The sequence below is a fragment of the Saccopteryx leptura genome, chromosome 3 (assembly GCF_036850995.1).
Source record: "Saccopteryx leptura isolate mSacLep1 chromosome 3, mSacLep1_pri_phased_curated, whole genome shotgun sequence".
NCBI classification, from domain to species: Eukaryota; Metazoa; Chordata; class Mammalia; order Chiroptera; family Emballonuridae; genus Saccopteryx; species Saccopteryx leptura.
In genome coordinates this window covers 122804646-122824913 of record NC_089505.1, presented here as the reverse complement: position 1 = coordinate 122824913, position 20268 = coordinate 122804646, and the positions used below count along the sequence as shown (strand labels likewise).

Genomic DNA, 20268 nt, shown 5'->3' with positions numbered 1-20268 from the left:
TCTTATCATAAGTGCCACAGGGGGCACTAAGCTCAGTCTTGCAGGCCTAACTGGATTCTGTGACATTGACATCAGTTTGTACCATTTTAAGTTTCTATTTGCATAGTGTTTTTGAATTAAGCTTGTTTTCAAAGTTTAATATACATATAAAAAATACACACAGCTTAAGAACAGCTTTATGAAATATAATAAAATCACCTTATTTAACTCTAACAGATTAAGAAACAAAACATTATCAGCTCCACAGAAATCTCTTCTTTTCCCTCCCAGCTACTACCACTCCCAGGGTAAAGAGCAATCTGACCTATAAGAGTAAGATCAGTATTGTGTGTTTTGATTTTTATATAATGTCATCCTACAGTGTCTACTTCTTTTTTCCCCCAACTTAATTCACTTTGTTTTTGCTATTTAGAGATTTTCTGCAATGCAGACATCTTGTTATATTTAGCAGTAGTCCTTCACTCTTGCTACTGTGTGGTATTGCGTCGTATGAAAATACTACAAGTGATTTACTCCTTCCTCTGTTGATGTACGGTTGCTTCTTGTTTGAGCTATTATAGAGCTGCTCTTAGCAGTTTATGCATATCCTTGGGTGACAAATTTTATTTGGTTATATTATAGCTACCAGTGACATTGCTCAGTCATAGAGTATATGTCCATTCAATTTTGCAGGTACAGCCAAAGATTTTTCCAAGTGATTAACAGTTTATACTACCACTACTAGTTTATGTGCGTTCTGTTTGTTCAATATCCTCACTGTTATTTGATCATGTGTGTGTGTGCTTGTGTATGTTTTCATTTTGGCATTTTCATAAGTAGTTAGCATTTCATCACATAATAGTTTTAATTTGCTATTTCCTGATGATTAGTGAATATGTTCTATTTGGTTATCCCCTTTTGTGAGCATTTTTTCAAGTCAGCCACCCATTTTTGTACTAATTGTCTCCTTTTCTTTTTTGGCTTGTTAAGACTTCCACATAGAGCAGTGGTTCTCAAAGTGTGCACCAGGGTGCACTGGTGCGCCCTAGAAGATTTCCAGGTGCACCCTATGGTATTCCAGAGAAATATGTGCCTGTTGGGGACCAAAAAACCAACAGGGTTTTTGGAGTTTAGATTTTTGGGGGACAGAGGTATGGAGAATTGGCTGTAAGCTAACAGTCTGCCCAACCCCCCCACCTCACTTGCCTGATTAGGTTGCAAAAGGCTGTTAAGCTGTGGTGCTGGATTGTTTACACTATCCCCCATGTTCCCCGGAAAGACTGGAGGCAAGTTTCTTCTACCCTTTGTTTGGTGTCAAGTTAAGATGATATGTATGGTGGGGTTTTTCTGCACTCAACACAATTAAGAGTAAAAAGAGAGGAATTCTTCAATGTATTGACAAGGAATTGAGAGTTTGCCTTTCAAATATATGCCCAAACATTGAAGAAATCTCTAGGACACATCAAGCTCATGTTTCTCATAAACACAAGAATGAAAAAACTTAACACATTCGTGCCAGGACCTGTCGAATTTACTAAATCTTACTAAGAATGTATCTATATATATAAAAAGATAACTTTTTTTGTCATTTTTTTATTTTTTAACCCCTTTTTTGCAAATTCTAAAAAGCATAACTCAAAAAATGTAACATAAAAATGTTTTTTAATGTCAGAATGAATTTAATTTTGTTGTATTTATTTTGTTTATCATAAAAGCACACTTGACTTTATATTATTTTTCTTTAATATTTGACTTAATTATTATAACATATTTCTCCAAAATTTGTATATAGTTCACCTACAATTATTTGTAGGATTTTAAATGCACCCTGACTTCAAAAAGTTTGAGAACCTCTGACATAGAGTCTTGATAGGAGTTCGTAGTCAGGCATATTTTGCAGTTTTCTCACTCTGTGCATTGCCTTTTCCTTCTCCTAATGCTATATTTGGTGGAAAGAAGTTCTCAATTCCGGTGAATCTACTTCATCATTTTTTAATTAGCATATTTTTAGAATTTTTATCCACTTTAAGACTTTGTTCTTTATCTTTTTCTAAAGGCTTTTTGTTTTCTTTCACATATAAATATATGATCTTGGTGGAATTACTTTTTTCTCTATAGTAGCATGTAAGTTTCAAGTGTCAAGAAATGTTCAAGTCTCATGCATATGGACATAACTGTTTTTCATTCTAGTTTCTGTTAATTTTTCATTCTAGTTTCTGTTAATGTCCCTCTTAAGCTCTTCCTTGTTTCACAGTATGTTTTAGCTGATATTAGTGTAGTTTTAGTGACATTTTTGGCTAATACTTGCAAGGTATATATTTTCCCATCCTTTGTTTTTTATCATTATAAAGTGCATATCTCGTAAATACAAGATATTTTTCAAGAATGAAAATCCAGAATTTTTATGTCAATTGATGAGGCTTTTATTTGATTAATGAGTATTTCTTGCCATTTATTTTTCTTTCTATTAACTAGTTATCTGTTTTTCTTACTATTCGGTCATTTGATTGCCCTAAAAATTTCAACATGCATACCTGACAAATTATTTTTTTGTTGAACTCCCAATCATATTGGAACCTAAGCAACATTTAACTTTTTTTAATCCACCTCTTTTTTGTATATCTATGATTATGCCTTTTTATTTCTACATATATGAAACAGATATATGTCTGTGTAGTAATGTGTCACCATTTTAACTTCATATTTACCCTTTCTAGTATTGTACATTCTGTCCGGCAATTTCATTTTTTCATCTAGATTCTAGAATCATTTTTCTTCTGCTTGAAGAATTTCCATTGATACTTATTTTCATGTCGTTTTGCTGGTTGTGGATTCTGATTTTATTTGTTTGAAAACATCTTGGCTTTAATTTTATATAATGTAGTTTCATTTGATATAAAATTCTAGTTTGATAGTTATCCTCTTTAACATGTTAAAGGAGCCATTTGTTGTCTTCCGGCTTCTTTTGTATCTGTTGAAAATTCAGCTGTTATTCCTTTGAAATAATGTGGGTTTTTCCCCACCCTCAATTGCATTTAAGATTTGGTATTCAACTTTGTGTTTAGTAATCTTACCATTATATACCTAGCTGTGGATTTCTTGGATTAATTCTATGTTAGGTTTTTAGAGTTTCTCAAACTTGGAGGTTATCTTTCATCAGTTTTGGAAAACCCATCGGCATTCTTTCTTTAAACAGTGCTTCTGCCTCAATATCTCATTATTCTCCCTCTGGAACTCCCTATAGCACTTACATAAGATTTTAGGCTGTATCTCATATGTGTCTTATCATTATTTTGATATTTTGAATTCTTTTTTCTCTCAAGTTTGGATATTTTCTTTTGAAATATCCTCTAGATTGTTAATCTTATCCTCTGCTTTGCTTACATTGCTATTAAAGGTATCTAGAACTTTTTGAAAAGTATAACTTAAAAAGACATAAACTGCCGGGGTCCCACTCCGGAGTAGATCCAGGGGTCCCGCAGGAAGAGATGGAGTTGGCGAGAAATGAGTGAGAGAGCCAGATTCTTTAGCATTCAGTTGGCGAGAAATGAGTGAGAGAGCCGGATTCTTTAGCATTCACTACCAGGCATCTCTGCCAGTGGCTAGTACGGCTTTATTTTTATACACTAAGTTATAATTACATGGTATGTGGAATATATTGAAATTACAATCACGTGATATGCGGAAAACATTGATTAACAGTTATTTTTGCTTTAATATGAGTAAAACATTCCAGGAAAGGGTTAGTATATTTCTTTAATCTATGAATCAGGTGGTAACTCATTAAGTACAGTTATACAATAACTTGAGCAGTAGCAACAATAACATTGGCACAAGCTTCTAAAAAGACCCTGTTGATTCTATCTTACTTAGCAACCTATTGTCTAGTAAAAACTATGTTTGTCTACTATTTTTCAACTATTAGTAATCCCAACTATTACTCCCAGAATGTTCCACTGAAGGCTAGGTATGTGAGAGGCTATGTGAGAGGAATGTTTTTATATTCTTCTATAATGAGTAAAGGACTGGGGGAGGGGTTAAGTAATGGATTGGGTTAGAGCTGAAAGGTGCTTTTGTGTTTGGTCTCTGAATCCTACCTATTCATAAGTCCCAATCTATATTTTCCTAATAGGATTTTAGGAGGTTGTTATTCTATAGATCTAGCCCCTTTTGGGGGCTATCATAGCCAGCCTCCTAGGCCCATAAGCCTAGGCAAAGATGTTTATAGGCTTTTCTGGGGAATTCACACCCTCTGTCTCTTTTCCTGAGAAATTACTGCAAATCTGCAGGGAAAGTACAGTGCTATTCTCCCTGTGCCATAAATGATAGCACACACACACCTCAGAGAAAAAAGGGGGGAATAAAAGACCAAATTAATTCAAGAAGTTAAAGGGGGAAGTATCGTCGCGCCTCTTCTTTTGCCGTGACTGTGTCAACCAGCAGCTGTTGATTTTCTTTGCTCTGACTGTGTCAACCAGCAGTTGTTGATCGGCTTCCGACAATAAACTATCAAAACTAACTCTAGAAGAAATAGATAATTTTAGTAGTGTATATGTATTAAAGAAATTGAACTTAAAGTTAAGAATCTTCCATAAAAGAAAATACTAGGCCTAGATGGTTTCTCTGTTGAATTCTACCAAAGCTTTAAGTAATATACTGCAGCATAGTATTCCTATATTGGACAGGAAAAGAAAAGTATGTAACTGGGAAAACTGGTGAAATACAAGTAAAGTCTGTAGTGTACATAATAGCATTATACCAATGTTAATTTCTTAGTTTTGCAAAATGTAAGAGAGTCTAGATGAAGGGTGAAGTTCCTGTATACGGGAAATCTTCATCTTTGCAGCATTTCTCTAAATGGAAAGGGTAAACAATTGAGTTCTTAATTTCAGCTCTTTGCATATTTAACTGAGAGTCAGTGTATTATAGGCCTCTTCATTCTCGTAGGTACTGTGTATAATTTTTATCTTCTCAGGCGAGACAGCAGAAACTTCCTTCTGACCTCTGGAGGCTTTTTGTCTAGCATTGACCCTGCACAGTTTCAGGCATTCTGCAAGTGTCTTGAAGGAACAATTATCTAAATTTTACACCTGCTGTTTCTCATTGGGTTTTGCCCTCTCAGACTTTAAATGTTGTCCATCTAGTATAGTAAGATGGCCAAAACCCTGCTGATTTCTTTGTCTTCCAGTAGTGAGCCTGTGGTTGAACAAAGCATGGATTCTGAACATTTTGGTCTCTGCTTAGAATCCGCAAATGCCCCCAGGAAAAAACTCAGCTGCAGACCATTAGCTCACCTCTCTCAGGAATCTTGACACCACTAGTACTATTGTTTAAGCAGTTTTCTAATGCCTTTAGACAGAAAAACCAACTCTGTGTGTGTGTACAAACCACTTTTTCAACTCAGAAGTAAAAAGACTCTTGGCCTAAATTTTTTGAATGGAAGGTAGTAAGGTTGCTCATGTTGGTTTACTCTGGGCACTAATCTCAGTGTCTTAAATTGTTTTACATTAAGAGCAGCCTGAAAACAAGCTCTTAAAATTAGTCATATTTCTCTGCCTCTGTCCATTCAAGTTGTATATATTGAGCATTTTTCACCAAATATCTGCATGTTCTTTACCTGGCATTATGTAAAACACTGGGGATATTTTCATGATATCAAATTTCCTGCCCATAAGAACTTATGTAAGCCAATGATTATTTAATAAACCAATAAATGAATATAAAAGAGTAAAAAAGCAGTATGGCATTATGATTAAATATAAGAATGAAGCCTGACCTGTGGTGGCGCAGTGGATAAAGCATCGACCTGGAAATGCTGAGGTCACTGGTTCGAAACCCTGGGTTTGCCTGGTCAAGGCACATATGGGAGTTTGTTTCCAGCTCCTCCCCCCTTCTCTCTCTCCTCTCTCTTCCTCTCTGTCTCTCTCTCTCTTCTCTCTAAAAATGAATAAATAAAATAAAATAAAAATTTAAAAAATATATATATATAAGAATGAAAAGCATAAGTAGGAAATGCCAAAGAAAAACAAATTGATTACATAGGAATATTATTAACTCTATTAAATGTTCACTACAGGCCAAGCACTGTGCCTATATTATTTCATTTTATCCTCATAGTAATCTTACAGAGTAAGTATTATTAAAAAATACTAATATTTTAAAGATGAAGAACTAAGGCTCAGAAAAGTTAAGTGACTTTTAACAGGCCACATAGTTACTTAAACTGATTGGAGCCAAGCTTTGAATCTATATTTATAGTCTGATCTTAACCACTAAGCTCTATAGAAATAAACACACACAGTCAATCTGACACACATAGGCCTGATGATATAAATATAAACATGTAAAATATGCAAATATATGATCCATGGAAACAATAAATGTTCAGAAACCAACAGTAACATACCAGCAATAGCTATTGTAATCTGTACATTGAAATCTGCTCCTTTGCTCACAGGTCAGACCAGGGTTCATACTGGTCCTATTTGAAGGCTACTCATAGACACAGATACACAATCTTAAATATACACATCAGGAGTGGGGTTTTTTTAATTTCAGAAGAATTTTTTAAAGTAAAAGTTTTTTTTATTTGATAAATATCAACCTCTTCTGGGACAATGAAAAAGTACTTTTGACTCACAAAATATTTGACTAATAAAGACAAGAATAAAACATGCTATTTCAGAAGTTTGACAGTTGTTAAATAAAGAAGAGAACCCATCTGAGACATACTAATGGAAGTCAGTGATTAGAAAAGATTCTGTTGAAAAAGGAGTACTCAACATTTTGATTTGCACATTTATGCAAGCAAAGACTTCAGCAAAGACCCCTGTGCTTTTGCTATCACATCAAAACCCCAGGCTCTGTTGCCTTTTGGCAGAAGTAAGAGAGAATGTGACTTAATCCTCCTATCCATCTATCCTGTCTAGAAATTCATGTTTTTAGATAAAACTCATCCTGGAAATTGGGAGGAATAATCCAGTTAAAACAGAAGGTTCTTGTTGGGCCAGATCATGGAAAAACAGGATAAGAAGTTTAGGCTTTATCCTGGAATACAGAAGTCATGAAGTCAGATGCATCAAGGGTTAGGGTAGGAGCAGCAGTCCCCCTCAACTGTGGGAGGGCACGTTCTAAGACTCTCAGTGAATACCTGAACTGCAGGCGGTACTGAGTCCTTCATATACTATGTGTTTGCCTTTATATATACCTGTGATAATGTTGATTTTATAAATTAGGCACAGTAAGAGATTAACAACAACAGTAATAAAATAGAACAATTACAATAATATACTGTAATGTTATGTAAATGTAGTCACTCATTTCAGGGGCTCCCTTGCTGAATACCTCATATAGGCTCAATGCTTTCTGGCACAGCACGCTGCCGTCAATTAGAACATGTTTTCAGTTCATGTCTTCAACCTACAAATTTAATGCCTTTTCCATCTTCACTAAGCACTTATTACACACTGTGGCTGTAACTTTTACAGTTTGAAGTGTGACAGAAAAACTAGCTTAAATTTCTTTATCCTTCTTCACAATTTCAGGGATGAAAAATTTGTTCTTACTGTAGATCTTAGCAACTTCTGCGTATGATTGTTTTTCTTACTTGAGACTTTTGGCCTTGGCTAGTGGCTCAGTAGATAGAGCATCTGCCCAGTGTATGGATGTCCTGGGTTTGATTCCCAGTCAGGGCACCCAGGAGAAGCAATTATTTGCCTCTCCCCCCTTCTCTCCATCTCCCTGTCCTGCAGCCAGTAGGCTTGATTTGTTGAAGCATAGCCGTGGGCGCTGAGGAGGGTTCCATTGAAGTACATCAGCCTCAGGTGCTAAAAATAGCCCAGTACTCAAGCATCAGCCCCAGAGGGGGTTGTTGGGTGGATCCTGGTCAGTGTGCATGTGGGAGTCTGTCTCACTATCTCCCCTCCTCTCACCTTAAAAAAAAATTAAGACTTTCACCTTTTCACTTAAAAGAAGCACTTTCTGACTTCTCTTTGGTACATCCAAATTGCCAGTGTCATACTCTTGGTTTGGGACCATCATTAAGTAAAATAAGGGTTACTTGAACACAAGCACTGTGGTACTGTCATCTCATAACTTAGATGGCTACTAAATGATTAACAAGTTGGTAACATATACAGTGTAGATACACTGGACAAAGATGATTCATGTCCTGAGTGGGATGGCATGAGATTTCATCATGCCACTCAGAATGATATGCAATTTAACACTTATGAAATTTTTTTTTTCTGAAATTTTCCATTTTATATTTTTGGACCTATGTTGCCTGAGGGTAAGTGAAACTGTGGAAAGTAAAACCGCCAACAGAAGACTGCTGTGTTGAGTATGGTGACCAACAGAGAAAATCTGTAACCTCTCTGGAAGAGATAGCCACTAGGCAGCGCTAGTTAAGTGTTGCTATATAGGAATTCAGGCACTGTGTTGCCAGACCTTCTAAGTCTTTTTAACAGTACTGATTTTTATATAAATTCATTACCTTTAATACAAATAAAAACATTTTGTGAGCACAAATAGCCACTGCTAGTTGACAAACTCTTCATTAGAAAACAGCTACCAAGATGCTTAAATATATGATCAGTGTTTTTCTTTAAGGAAATGGGCTTGATAGCATTAAGCAATCAGTTGTCTTGGGAGAAGAGTAAGAATTGGGTGAGATTTGCCAAAACAGTATAATGAAATAATAAATCAGGAAAGGAATGTGATTTGTAAAGGAATATTATGGTTCAAATTTTAGTATTTTGAAGTTGATCGATAAGTTCAACTAAAATTTATTGAGTTAGGCCCTGGCCGGTTGGCTCAGCGGTAGAGCATCGGCCTAGCGTGCAGGGGACCCAGGTTCGATTCCCAGCCAGGGCACATAGGAGAAGCGCCCATTTGCTTCTCCACCCCACCCCCTCCTTCCTCTCTGTCTCTCTCTTCCCCTCCCACAGCCAAGGCTCCATTGGAGCAAAGATGGCCCGGGCGCTGGGGATGGCTCCTTGGCCTCTGCCCCAGGCGCTAGAGTGGCTCTGGTCGCGGCAGAGCGACCCCCCCCCCCAGGGGCAGAGCATCGCCCCCTGGTGGGCGTGCCGGGTGGATCCCGGTCAGGCGCATGCGGGAGTCTGTCTGACTGTCTCTCCCCGTTTCCAGCTTCAGAAAAAGTACAAAAAAAAAAAAAAGTTTCTTAAAATTTATTGAGTTATTCTATATGGCATCCACTAGGCTACAATACTGTTTTATGTACAGGTTTTTGTCTGGGACCAGTCTTCTGGCCAAGTTACTTGTCTCTGCTACAGTTTCCTCATAGATTTCTTATATATATTAATAGATTTAATCTATATAACATATTTACTGTAGAATTACACCAGCATATAGAAAGGGTTTAATGTTTGCTATACATATTTTAAATCATTTATCTATGGTAATAAAGTAATAAAATGGAGATTATTATAAACAACTGAAAAGTCAATCTCACCAGGGATTTGTGGATTTATTAATTTTTTCTCCTGAAAAACAACTTTTATTTTTACAGGCTCTGTTGTATATTTTATCCTACGTTATTAATTTCTTTGCTCTATATCATTTTCTTTCTTTGGAAATAATTTGCTGCTCTTTTTCTTACAGACTTTTGGTGACTATTCACATCACTAGGATTTAGGCTTTCTCTTACTATAATATACATGTATTTAAGGCTACGGATTTTTTTTTTTTCTCTAAGTGATGTGTTAGCTGGATCTCATAAGTTTTAATATTATATTTTTTACTACCATTTTGGTTTAAAATATTTTCTAATTTCCTTCGTATTTTTTTTTAATGCTTGGGTTATTTAAAAGTGTATTGCTAGGTTTCCAAACATTCTTTGGGTGGGGAGATTCTGGTTTATTTCCTTTTAGGTTTTCCTTTCTTCTGTAGTTCGTGAACACTTGATTTTTCAGTTTTCTGAAATTTTTTAAGATTTCATTTATGCCTAATAACAATCATTTTTTATTCCAAATGTATTTGCAAAAAAAAAAAAAAAGTGATGTCTCATGCGGGGTGTGCTTGACAACAGAGTCCAGTTCGTTAAATGTGATTCGGTTTTTCTTTATTCTTACTGATTTTTTTCTTATCTGCTAGTTTTATCAAATACTGAGAGAACAATTTTTTAAATCTCCCATTATTATTTATGTTTTAATTCCCCTGATCTAACAATTTTGGCTTTATATATTTTGGAACTATATGATTAGATATATATATAAATGTGAACTCTATTGTTTTTTAATGTTCTTATTTCTAGTAATTTTTTTAGGTCTACTCTATTTGATATTACTATTGCTAAAATAGCTTGATTTGGTTAATGTTTTGCAAGAAATATCTTCATTTTTACTTTCAACCTTTCTGATTGTACTTAAGGGGAATTTTTAAATAATGTATATTGACTTTTTATACAATCTGGTAGTCATTGTGTTTTAATTGTAGTATTTAGTCTATTTATATTTAATGTACTTACTAATATATTTGGGTATAAATCTACTATATTCTATTTATCCTGCCTGTTCTATATTCTGTATTTCCTTCTATTTTGCCATGTTTAGGATTGGGTATATATTATTAATTATTCTACCCTATTATTAGCTTGTAATACTTTTTCTATTCTTTTGATGGTTACATTAAAGATTAAAACAGGTCTTCTTATTAAAGTTTAATATAAATGAACATGTTAATTTTATTATTCCTCTCCTAACTTAACATACTATTGTTATCCTGTGTTTTGTTGGTATATTTTAAGCATCATATTACATTTTATAGTTTTATGGAGATTATATTCATTTAGATATAATCATATTTTACTAGTCTGTGGCTCATCATTCTACACTCCCTCTGTGATTATTTACTTCTGTGACTATAATACTCTAATATTTCCAGTAGTATGGATCTTACTGTAGATGAATTCTCTCCTGGTTTTTTTTCCCCTGAAAATTTATTTTACCTCATTTTTTGGAAGCTGTTTTTACTGGGTATGGAATTTTAAGATGGCAGTTCTTTTTTTTTTCAGCACTTTATAGCTATCAGTCTATTGTTTTGGTAGAGAAGTTGTCAGTCTTATTGTTCCTACTTTGAACATGTTTTTAATTTTTAACCTCTTAAAACTGATAAATATAACTCACTGAAAAATAATATTGCTGGATAATATTTTTCTAAGGTGAGCATTTTTTAACCCCCACCTTATTAGGATATAGAACTAGCAGCCATCCCATGACCCTCCCTATTGCCCTTTAAAATCACAATCTCTCTCCCCTGTAAAAGTAATCCAATACCCTGATTTTTATGGAAATTATTTCCCTTTCTTTATGATATTATACCCCAGGTGAGCATTTCTTTTTTCTTTTCTTTTCTTTTCTTTTTTTTTTTTTTTTGTATTTTTCTGAAGCTGGAAACAGGGAGAGACAGTCAGCCTCCCGCATGCGCCCGACCGGGATCCACCCGGCACGCCCACCAGGGGTGACGTTCTGCCCACCAGGGGGCGATGCTCTGCCCCTCCGGGGCGTCACTCTGTCACGACCAGAGCCACTCTAGCGCCTGGGGCAGAGGCCAAGGAGCCATCCCCAGCTCCCAGGCCATCTTTGCTCCAATGGAGCCTCGGCTGCGGGAGGGGAAGAGAGAGACAGAGAGGAAGGAGAGGGGGAGGGGTGGAGAAGCAGATGGGTGCTTCTCCTGTGTGCCCTGGCCGGGAATCGAACCCAGTCTTTTTTTTTTTTTTTAAAAAAAGTACACCATTACTTTCCCTGTGTCCATAGGCTCCTTCTCCATCTTTCTTTTAATTCTATTATATTTTTCTCTTGTATTTTTTATGTATTAAAAGAACTGGATTATTTGTCCTGTTTCCTTTTCAGTTAAAGTTCGCTGATATCATTCTTGTTTCTTTGTCTGCAGTATTTCCTTTAAATTGGTAGTGAGACCTAGAGACTTAATCAGACAGGGGTTTTTTTTTAGATCATGCTATGTCCTTTGTCGGCAGGCATATAATGCCTGATTCATTCATATTCATATTCATTCTCTCTCTCTCTCTTGCAGTTCCAATTCCAAGATGTATTACATAGAAGTTATAAGCTGGTACTATTTCTTTCTTTTTTTTTCAAGACAGAGAGACAGAAAGAAAGACAGGAGGGAGAGAGAGGAGAAGCATCAACTTGTTGTGGCACTTTAGTTGTTCATTGATTGCTTTCTCATATGTACCTTAACCAGAGGGCTACTGCAGACTGAGTGACCCTTTGACTTTGGGCTTCAAGCCAGTGACCTTTGGGCTCAAGCCAGCGATCATATGGGGTCATGTCTGTAATGCCACGTTTAAGCCAGCTACCCCACACTCAGGTTGGATGAGCCCATGCTAGGCAACCTCAGGGTCTCAGACCTGGGTCCTCAGCATCCCAGGTCAATGCTCTATCCAGTGCACCACTGCCTGGTCAGGCAAAGCTGGTGCTATTTCAACTTTATTATGCATTCTATATTTAATAGCTGGGATACTTCTGAAAAGAGATATTTTCCTTCATACAGTGACCTTGTTTACAGTGAATGTCTACATTTACATATTAATATTAATAGATGATAGTTTTAAAATTTACATATATAATCATATGTAAATAATGACATTTTTATTTCTCCCTCTTTAATCTTTATTTCTTTTCTTTTTCTTACCTTCTTTATCTAGGGTCTCCAAACAATATCAATAGAAGTGGTGATAGAGGGCATCATGTCTTGTTTGCCCTCCAAAGAAGAAAGCTTTTTAGGATTCAACATTAAGTATAGTGCTTGCTATAGATTTTTTTGTGGATATTCTTTGTCAGCTTGCAAATATTCCTTCTACTTTTTATTTTAATGTTGTGGTTTTCAGGTGTTAAATTATGCTTGCATGCTTGGAACAAAACTCTTGGTCATCATTTTTAAATCTATGATCACCAGCTTTGATTTGGTAATATTTTATCTAGATTTTTATATCTGAGTTGATAGTGACGGGTCTGCAGGTTTTCTTATAGTGTCTTAAGTTTGACTGGCCTCATAAAAATGAGTTGGGAAATATTCCCAGTTATTCTCTGGAAGAATTTGTGTAAGATTATTATTATTTTTTATTAAATGTTTTTTAAAAGCCCATCTTTGAGGAGGAGATTTCAGTAATGGATTTAATTTACTAATTTTATTTTACTGTGGCCAGACAACATGCTTTGTATGATTTCAGTCCTTTTAAGTTTATTGAGACTCATTTTATGGTTTAACAAATGGTCTCTCCTGAACAATTTTCTATGTTACTTGCAAAGAATGTGTAGTTTGCTATTGTTGGGTAGAGTGTTCTATAGATATCCTAATTTAGGTCTGTTTGTCTGTTTGGTTTACAGTGTTGTTCAAGTCTGCTGTTTTGTTGTTGTTGATCTTCTGTCTGATTTTTCTATTCATTGTTGAATGTGAAATAGTAAATCTCCAGCAATATGTTAGAGTTTCTCATTCTCATGCTGCACTTTCTCAGGTTTCTTCAGAGAAACAGAAGCAGCAGGTTATGTCGGATGGATGATGGATGGATGGATGGATGGATGGATGGATATATATGAATTGAAGGAAAGAGGGAGTGAATTCTTAAAGAATTGGTTCTCACAGTTGTAGAGCCCTAGAGAATTCAAAATATAAGATAGGCTGGCAAGCTGGGCACTCAGGAAAGAGTTGCAGTTTGAGTCCAAAAGCAGTCTGCTTGCAGAATTCCTTCTTCCTTGGGGGAGGTCAGTCTTTGTTCTGTTAAGGTCTTCAACTGACTGGATGAGGCCCACCCACATTATGGAGGGCAATCAGCTTTACTCAAAGTTTACTGATTTAAAGGTTAACTTCATCCATAAAAGCCTGACAGAAACATCCAGAATAATGTTTGATGAACTATCTGGGCACAATGGCTAAGCCAAGTTGACACATAAAAATAACCATCACACATGCTTTTGTCACACTTAGCACCCAGCAATTTGTCAAAATTACAATTTAAGTGTTTTTTCAAGTGGTCTTCACTTTATACTTTATTTACTCTTCTGTTATAATATAACCAGATTATAGAATTAGAAAATTATGAGTTCAGGGCCTACTATGCAACTTCTTCTTTGTGACATTGAATAACTCTACCTAAATTATTTTTTTATGTTATGAATTAGGAAATTAAAACCATTATGATTATGTGATTTGTCTAAAGATTATAATAATGCAAATTAAAACTAGTGATCAAATTCTATTTAAATTCTTGTCCTTGTACACAATTCATTATAAATGATGACTTGAATTTGACAGAAATAAAAGATATTATAGATATTTAAACTACATATGAGAATTTTATTTGATAATTAATAGGTATATGTTTTATTTAAATACTATATAATTAGTGAGATTGCTGCCTTTTAGTTCTGATTTTGTCAGACTATTTAACCACTTTTATCCTAAATTTTCAAGTTTTCAGGCATGACTGGATACCTTTTATTTCTTTATTGCAGGTATATTCTAAGTATGTTGTCAGTTACATGTGTAAGATTGTGATCATTGATAAAATGCATCTTAAGAGAACCTTTAACTTAACTGTCAGTTACAGGGAAGAGGAGCCCCAGCTTCTGTTTGTAGTTTCATTTTATTAATGACTTTTGCTGAAAGGAAAAATAATGTGTTTTCATAGAAATTCTGAAAAGTTTTTTCTGGAGTATATTATTTCAGAATACTCTCATAAAAGAAACTAACTAGATATTAGCTGGAATTAATTTTTATATAGGAGAATGATGTAACAGCTTGTGATGGAGATTTTGATTATATAGTCCAGTTTATTTACATTCTAGGAGGCAGTATAATGTATTGTAAATCAAGGTAGAACTGGATAAATTCCAGCCCTGCTGCTTAACAATTTGTATGTTTGGGCAAGTTTTTTAATTTTTCTGAGTTTTAGTACCTTTGATAAGGTTATTGAAGTCTTACGTGATATCCATATAAAAACACCTAACTCAGTCAACAAATATTGGTGTTGTCCATCTTTTTGTTTGTATTTAGATGTGAGTAACTAAGAATGCTGATGAGGGATAAGAGGTGAATCACCATTCTGTGCCCTGGGAATGTATTTTCTGGCACTGACAAAAATGATACATCTCTTTGAAAGGTTACTTGATTCATAGTCAGTAACTTATAATAAGATGTAATGTTTGTTGCCTCTTTGCTTTTATATAACCCGGTCTCTAAAAAGGAGACTATACAGGACTCTCATAACAGATGTGTGTGTTGAATATATACATAAAGCATCACAATTAGAGTCATAAAATTTGATGGGAATAACTAGGAAGGTCATCTAGTGGGCAGAATTCCTCTCCATGAAACCCTTGATCTCAATGGATATCAGTGCTCTATGTGCAGAGTTTAAGTAATTGTGATCTTATTCCCTCTTAAGACAGCCTTTCTATTTTTAGAATGTGTCATTAATAAGAAAGTTTTTCCTTATTTTTCCTTTATTATGTCTCCTAATAATTCTACTCTTCAATCCATTCTATCCTTGGAGCTTCACAGAATAAACAAACCTTTTCCCATGTGTGTGCAGGACCATGTCTTAGTCATCTTTCTATTCTCAGAGTCTAAAATAGCAACTACCCAGCTCGACATGTGGGTTTTGTTTAATCAATAAATAATTTAGGCTCATATTTTTAAAAAGGTACTTTTGTATGTTTTCCATATATAAATTTTTAAAATTTAGTCAACATTTTTTATTACTATGCTGTCATAATTAATTTTTCAACTGTATTATAAAATTAAACAAGAAATATTTTGATTTATGTTTATGTCTGATAACACTTATTACATAATCTAGAAATTGAAAACTTTTCCCAGGGATAGAATTTTTTTTTTTTTTCTGAAGTGCGAAGCAGGGAGGCAGAGAGACAGACTCCACATGTGCCCAACCGAGATCCACCTGGCAAACCCACTAGGGGGCGATGCTCTGCCCATCTGGGGCATTACTCTGTTGCAACCAGCGCCATTCCAGCACTTGAGGTGAAGACATGGAGCCATCCTCAGTGCCTGGGCCAACGTTGCTCTAATAGAGTCTTGGCTGCAGGAGGGAAAGAGAGACAGAGAGAAGAGAGAGGGGAAAGGGTGGAGAAGCAGATGGTCGCTTCTCCTGTGTGCCATGATTGGGAATCGAACCCAGGACATCCACATGCCAGGCTGATGCTGTACTGCTGAGCCAACCAGCCAGGGCGGGCTAGAATTTTTAAATTTAATATTATTTACATGTTTTATTTCGTTCTTCTTGCAACATAATCTATTTCTTAAGACCGAAAACATTACATTTATTTTATTCCTTACACTTTTTTATAGTGTCTTTTGTGTTCATTACAGCCAATTGCTTTTTCTGTGATATAACAGTGAGTAAATGCTTCATTTTATTGATTTATTAGACTGGAGAAGAATAAGTAACATTCAGCTATATGCTATTTAAGAAAAAAGATATAAAACATAATAATAAGGAAAGATTGAAAATAAAAGGAGAAATATATACCATCCAAGCACTAACTAAAAGAAAGCCATTGTAGCTATAATAATAGTAAGCCAAAAAGAAAGGGGGAAAACATTAATAGAAATAAATTGAGTTACTTCATAATGATAAAGGGTTTCAATTCACCTAAAAGCTTTAATAACTCTAAACATATATTCACATTTTTTATTATTTTAACTTGCTTTATTATTTATTGGTTACATTTTCAACTGAATGTTCTCTTCCCAATTTCATGCTATCAGCAATTTTTTTTAAATTACTTTCTTCATAATCTATTTTCAGCTGATTTCTTACATAGTGAATTGCTTATTAATACTAATCTTTATGGCAGTCTATTTGTGCTTACTAGTTTCTTTTATTAGTTTTTTTTTATTTCTGTTCCAGTTTGACTAAGTAATAAGGATATTGCCAATAGATGAGAAAGATATTTGAAACTAAATTATATAAAATACCATACATTAAGACCATAATTACTGTGAATGATGTGGTTTACAAAGCTGTCTCTTTAGAATACTATTTCATAGGCTGTAGAATGTGTCTGTTAAGAAACAAGCTGCCCACAGGAAGAACGGCCATGTATTTTGATTCCACATAACCATATGTAAGATTATTAGTACACATCTTATTTTACACATTAATATACACTAGCCATTCCCAACCATTTGTTGATTCACGAAATATCTACTGGGTTTCTAGTCTTTGATAGCAATATTAGCAAAAATATAATAAAACTGTATTAGTCTCATTGAACAGAATAATACATTCTTACCCTTTTGTTTCTTTCTAAGACATCCAAACATTTAATTTAATTTCTTATAATGGGGGAAGAGAGCATTTCCCAAAGAGACATGTCATTTTAATTATAAAATGAATTAATGAAAAACTTTCTTTTTTTAGGATGAGAGAGACCCAGAGAGAGAAGACGAGCTGGAACTGAAAAGAGGTTTTATGTACAGAGACTCTGCCTATGACAGTGACCCCGAGTATAGGTATGAATTTGGTTCTTTCTCATAATTGGAAAAAAAAAATCTGCTGGATTTGTGGGAAATTTAGACTTGAATTAGCAATTATTAATTATTTTTATATACTTAAAATATTTAACCATGTTAAACCCTATTTAAATATTTTAATGTTTGCATTAATGAAACTTTTCAATGAAAACAAATATAGCCAATTAATGGTGATGCTTTCATCCCGCTTAAGATTTTTAGATTATTCGGCTTCTCTGCAAATTCCCATATCCTGGGCTTATTTCAGGCTATAATATATATCCATGCTACTGTCCTATGTTTTCTACCACCCTTTTTGTTTTGTTTTTTATTCTCTTTTTATTTATATTTTTAAAAATTAAATTTACGGGAGTGACACTGGTTAACATAAGTATGCCTGTTTCAGGTGCCCAGTTCTACACCACATCCCTGTACACTGCACTGTGTGTTCACCCCCCGCCCAGCCAAGTCCTCCTCCATCACCATTTATCCCACATACCCTCCTCCCCCCTCCCCACAATCACCACACTGTTCTCCCTCTCCCTGAGTTTTTGTCTCTTCCCTTTTTTTGTCCTTTTTTACTCAATCCCTCCACCCTCCTCACCCAGCCCCCACCTCCAAGAGCTGTCAGCCTGCCTCTGTCTGAGTCTGTCTCTGTTTTGCTTCGTAGTTCATTTTGTTCATTAGATTTCCTATATGAGTGAAATTGTACATACAGTATATATTTTTCTCTGACTGGCTTGTTTTACTTAGCCTAATTCTCTCCAAGTCCATCCATACTGTTGCAGAAAGTAACTTTCCTTCTTTTTTATGGCCGTAAAGGATTCCATTGTGCAAATGTACTGCAGTTTTTTATCCACTCACCCACTGATAGGCCCTTGGGCTGCTTCCAAATCTTGGCTATTATAAATAACACTGGATTGAATATAGGGGTGCATTATTCTTTTGAATTAGTGTTTTGGATTTCTTTGGATAAGTTTCCAGAAGTAGAATCACTGGGTCATAAGGCAGTTTTATTTTTAAGTTTTTGAGGTAACTCCATACTTCTTTCCATACTGGCTGCACCATTCTGCAGTCCTGCCAACAGTGCCCGAGAGTGTCCTTTTCTCCACATCCTTGCCAACACTTATTTGTTAATTTATTGATGGTAGCTATTCTGACAGGTGTGAGGTGGTATCTCATTGTGGTTTTAATTTGCATTTTTTGATGATTAGTGATGATGAGCATCTTTTTATATGTATATTGGCCATCTGTATGTCCTCTTTAGAAAAATGTTTATCAATTCCTTTGCCCATGTTTTTAAATTGGATTGTTTGGGGTTTTTTGGTTTCAGGTTTTATAAGTTTTTATAAACTTTGGATATTAATCCCTTATCAGATGTGTTGGTGAATATGTTCTTCCTTTCCATGGGATGTCTTTCATTTTGTTGATGGTTTCCTTTGCTGTGCAGAAACTTTTTAGTTTGAAGTAGTCCCCTGTGTTTATTTTTTCTTTTGTTCCCCCTGCCCAAGGAGCAATTCTTAGTAAGGAGTTATTTATTATTTTTTTTTGGATACTTTTTTTTTTTTTTATAAATAAATTTTTATTTTAATGGGGTGACATCAATAAATCAGGGTACATATATTCAAAGAAAACATTTCCAGGTTATCTTGTCATTTAGTTCTGTTGCATACCCATCACCCAAAGAGAGATCGTCCTCCGTCACCCTCTATCCAGTTTTCCCTGTACCCCTCCCCCTCTCCCTCCCCCTCTCCCTTCTTCCCTCCCCCCACCCCCTGTAACCACCCCACTCCTGTCCATGTCTCTTAGTCTCGCTTTCATGTCCCACCAATGTATGGAATCCTGCAGTTCTTGTTTTTTTCTGATTCACTTATTTCACTCCGCATAATGTTATCAAGATTCCACCATTCTGCTGTAAGTGATCCGATGTCATCATCTCTTCTAGCTGAATAATATACCATGGTGTATATGTGTCCCATCTTCTTTATCCAGTCTTCTATTTTTTTACAGTGATTAAAAGCCTTTAAGCAAACTCTTGGCCAATACAGCAAGAAACCATAAAAGAGCAGTGTCCTTAACATGTTCACTGAGTCCAAGTTGCCCCAACACCATGCCAAATCCCTGAAAAATGCAACCCAACCACAGTTCAGTCTGTTAGGAGCTGTCACAGGGAGCAGGAGACCAGGAAAAGTCCACATCCAGGAAAAGTCTGCATGGCATTGGAATTGTTGTCACCATTCTATACTTTGCAGCTCATGTCCAAGTCCCAATGACCGCTGCTTCTAGCTGGGAATGGTTCAGGTAGACTGGAAAAGCCATTTGCAGCATGTGTGGAGATGGAGCTTCTGTTCTCCTCTGCCTGGAGAGATGAGACCAGGTTGCTTTTCCCTGGAGCTCTGCGACTGTGGCATGGTAAAGAGAACCTTGGGATACACTAAGCTGGGTGGCAAAGGTAGATTCATAAAAAAGTTGGCAAAAGGGGGAAAGAGAGCTCTAAATTAGGAGTAGGTCCCAGCCTGAAATATATGAGTGAGGCACTGAGGTAGGAGGGATAAAGGAAACATTATATATTAAGCAAAGCAGCAGCAAATATGACTATCAACACCCACAATAGAGATCTTTGAGGGAAGAATAAAAACTCTGACTCTTCAGGCAAAACATAGTTAAGAGGCCCTTGTGCAAATCAGATCAGTTTACCTGCTTCTTGGAAGAAATACCCTAGGCTCGTCCACAGTGTCGTAGATGGGGCCGTCGGCCCTGGGCACCTTCAGTCCT

At 35.6% G+C, this 20268-nt stretch overlaps 1 protein-coding gene across 6 annotated transcripts in view; it reads left to right on the top strand.

Annotated features, from left to right (window-relative positions):
• The window catches only part of SPATA6 (spermatogenesis associated 6), a 110470-nt gene that overhangs the window by 76018 nt on the left and 14184 nt on the right, over window positions 1-20268 (top strand). For all 6 annotated transcript variants that reach the window (XM_066376231.1, XM_066376229.1, XM_066376230.1 and 3 more), the window contains exon 12: window positions 17402-17493. In XM_066376231.1, the coding sequence (XP_066232328.1) occupies window positions 17402-17493 (92 nt within the window). The remainder of the gene's footprint in view (window positions 1-17401; window positions 17494-20268) is intronic.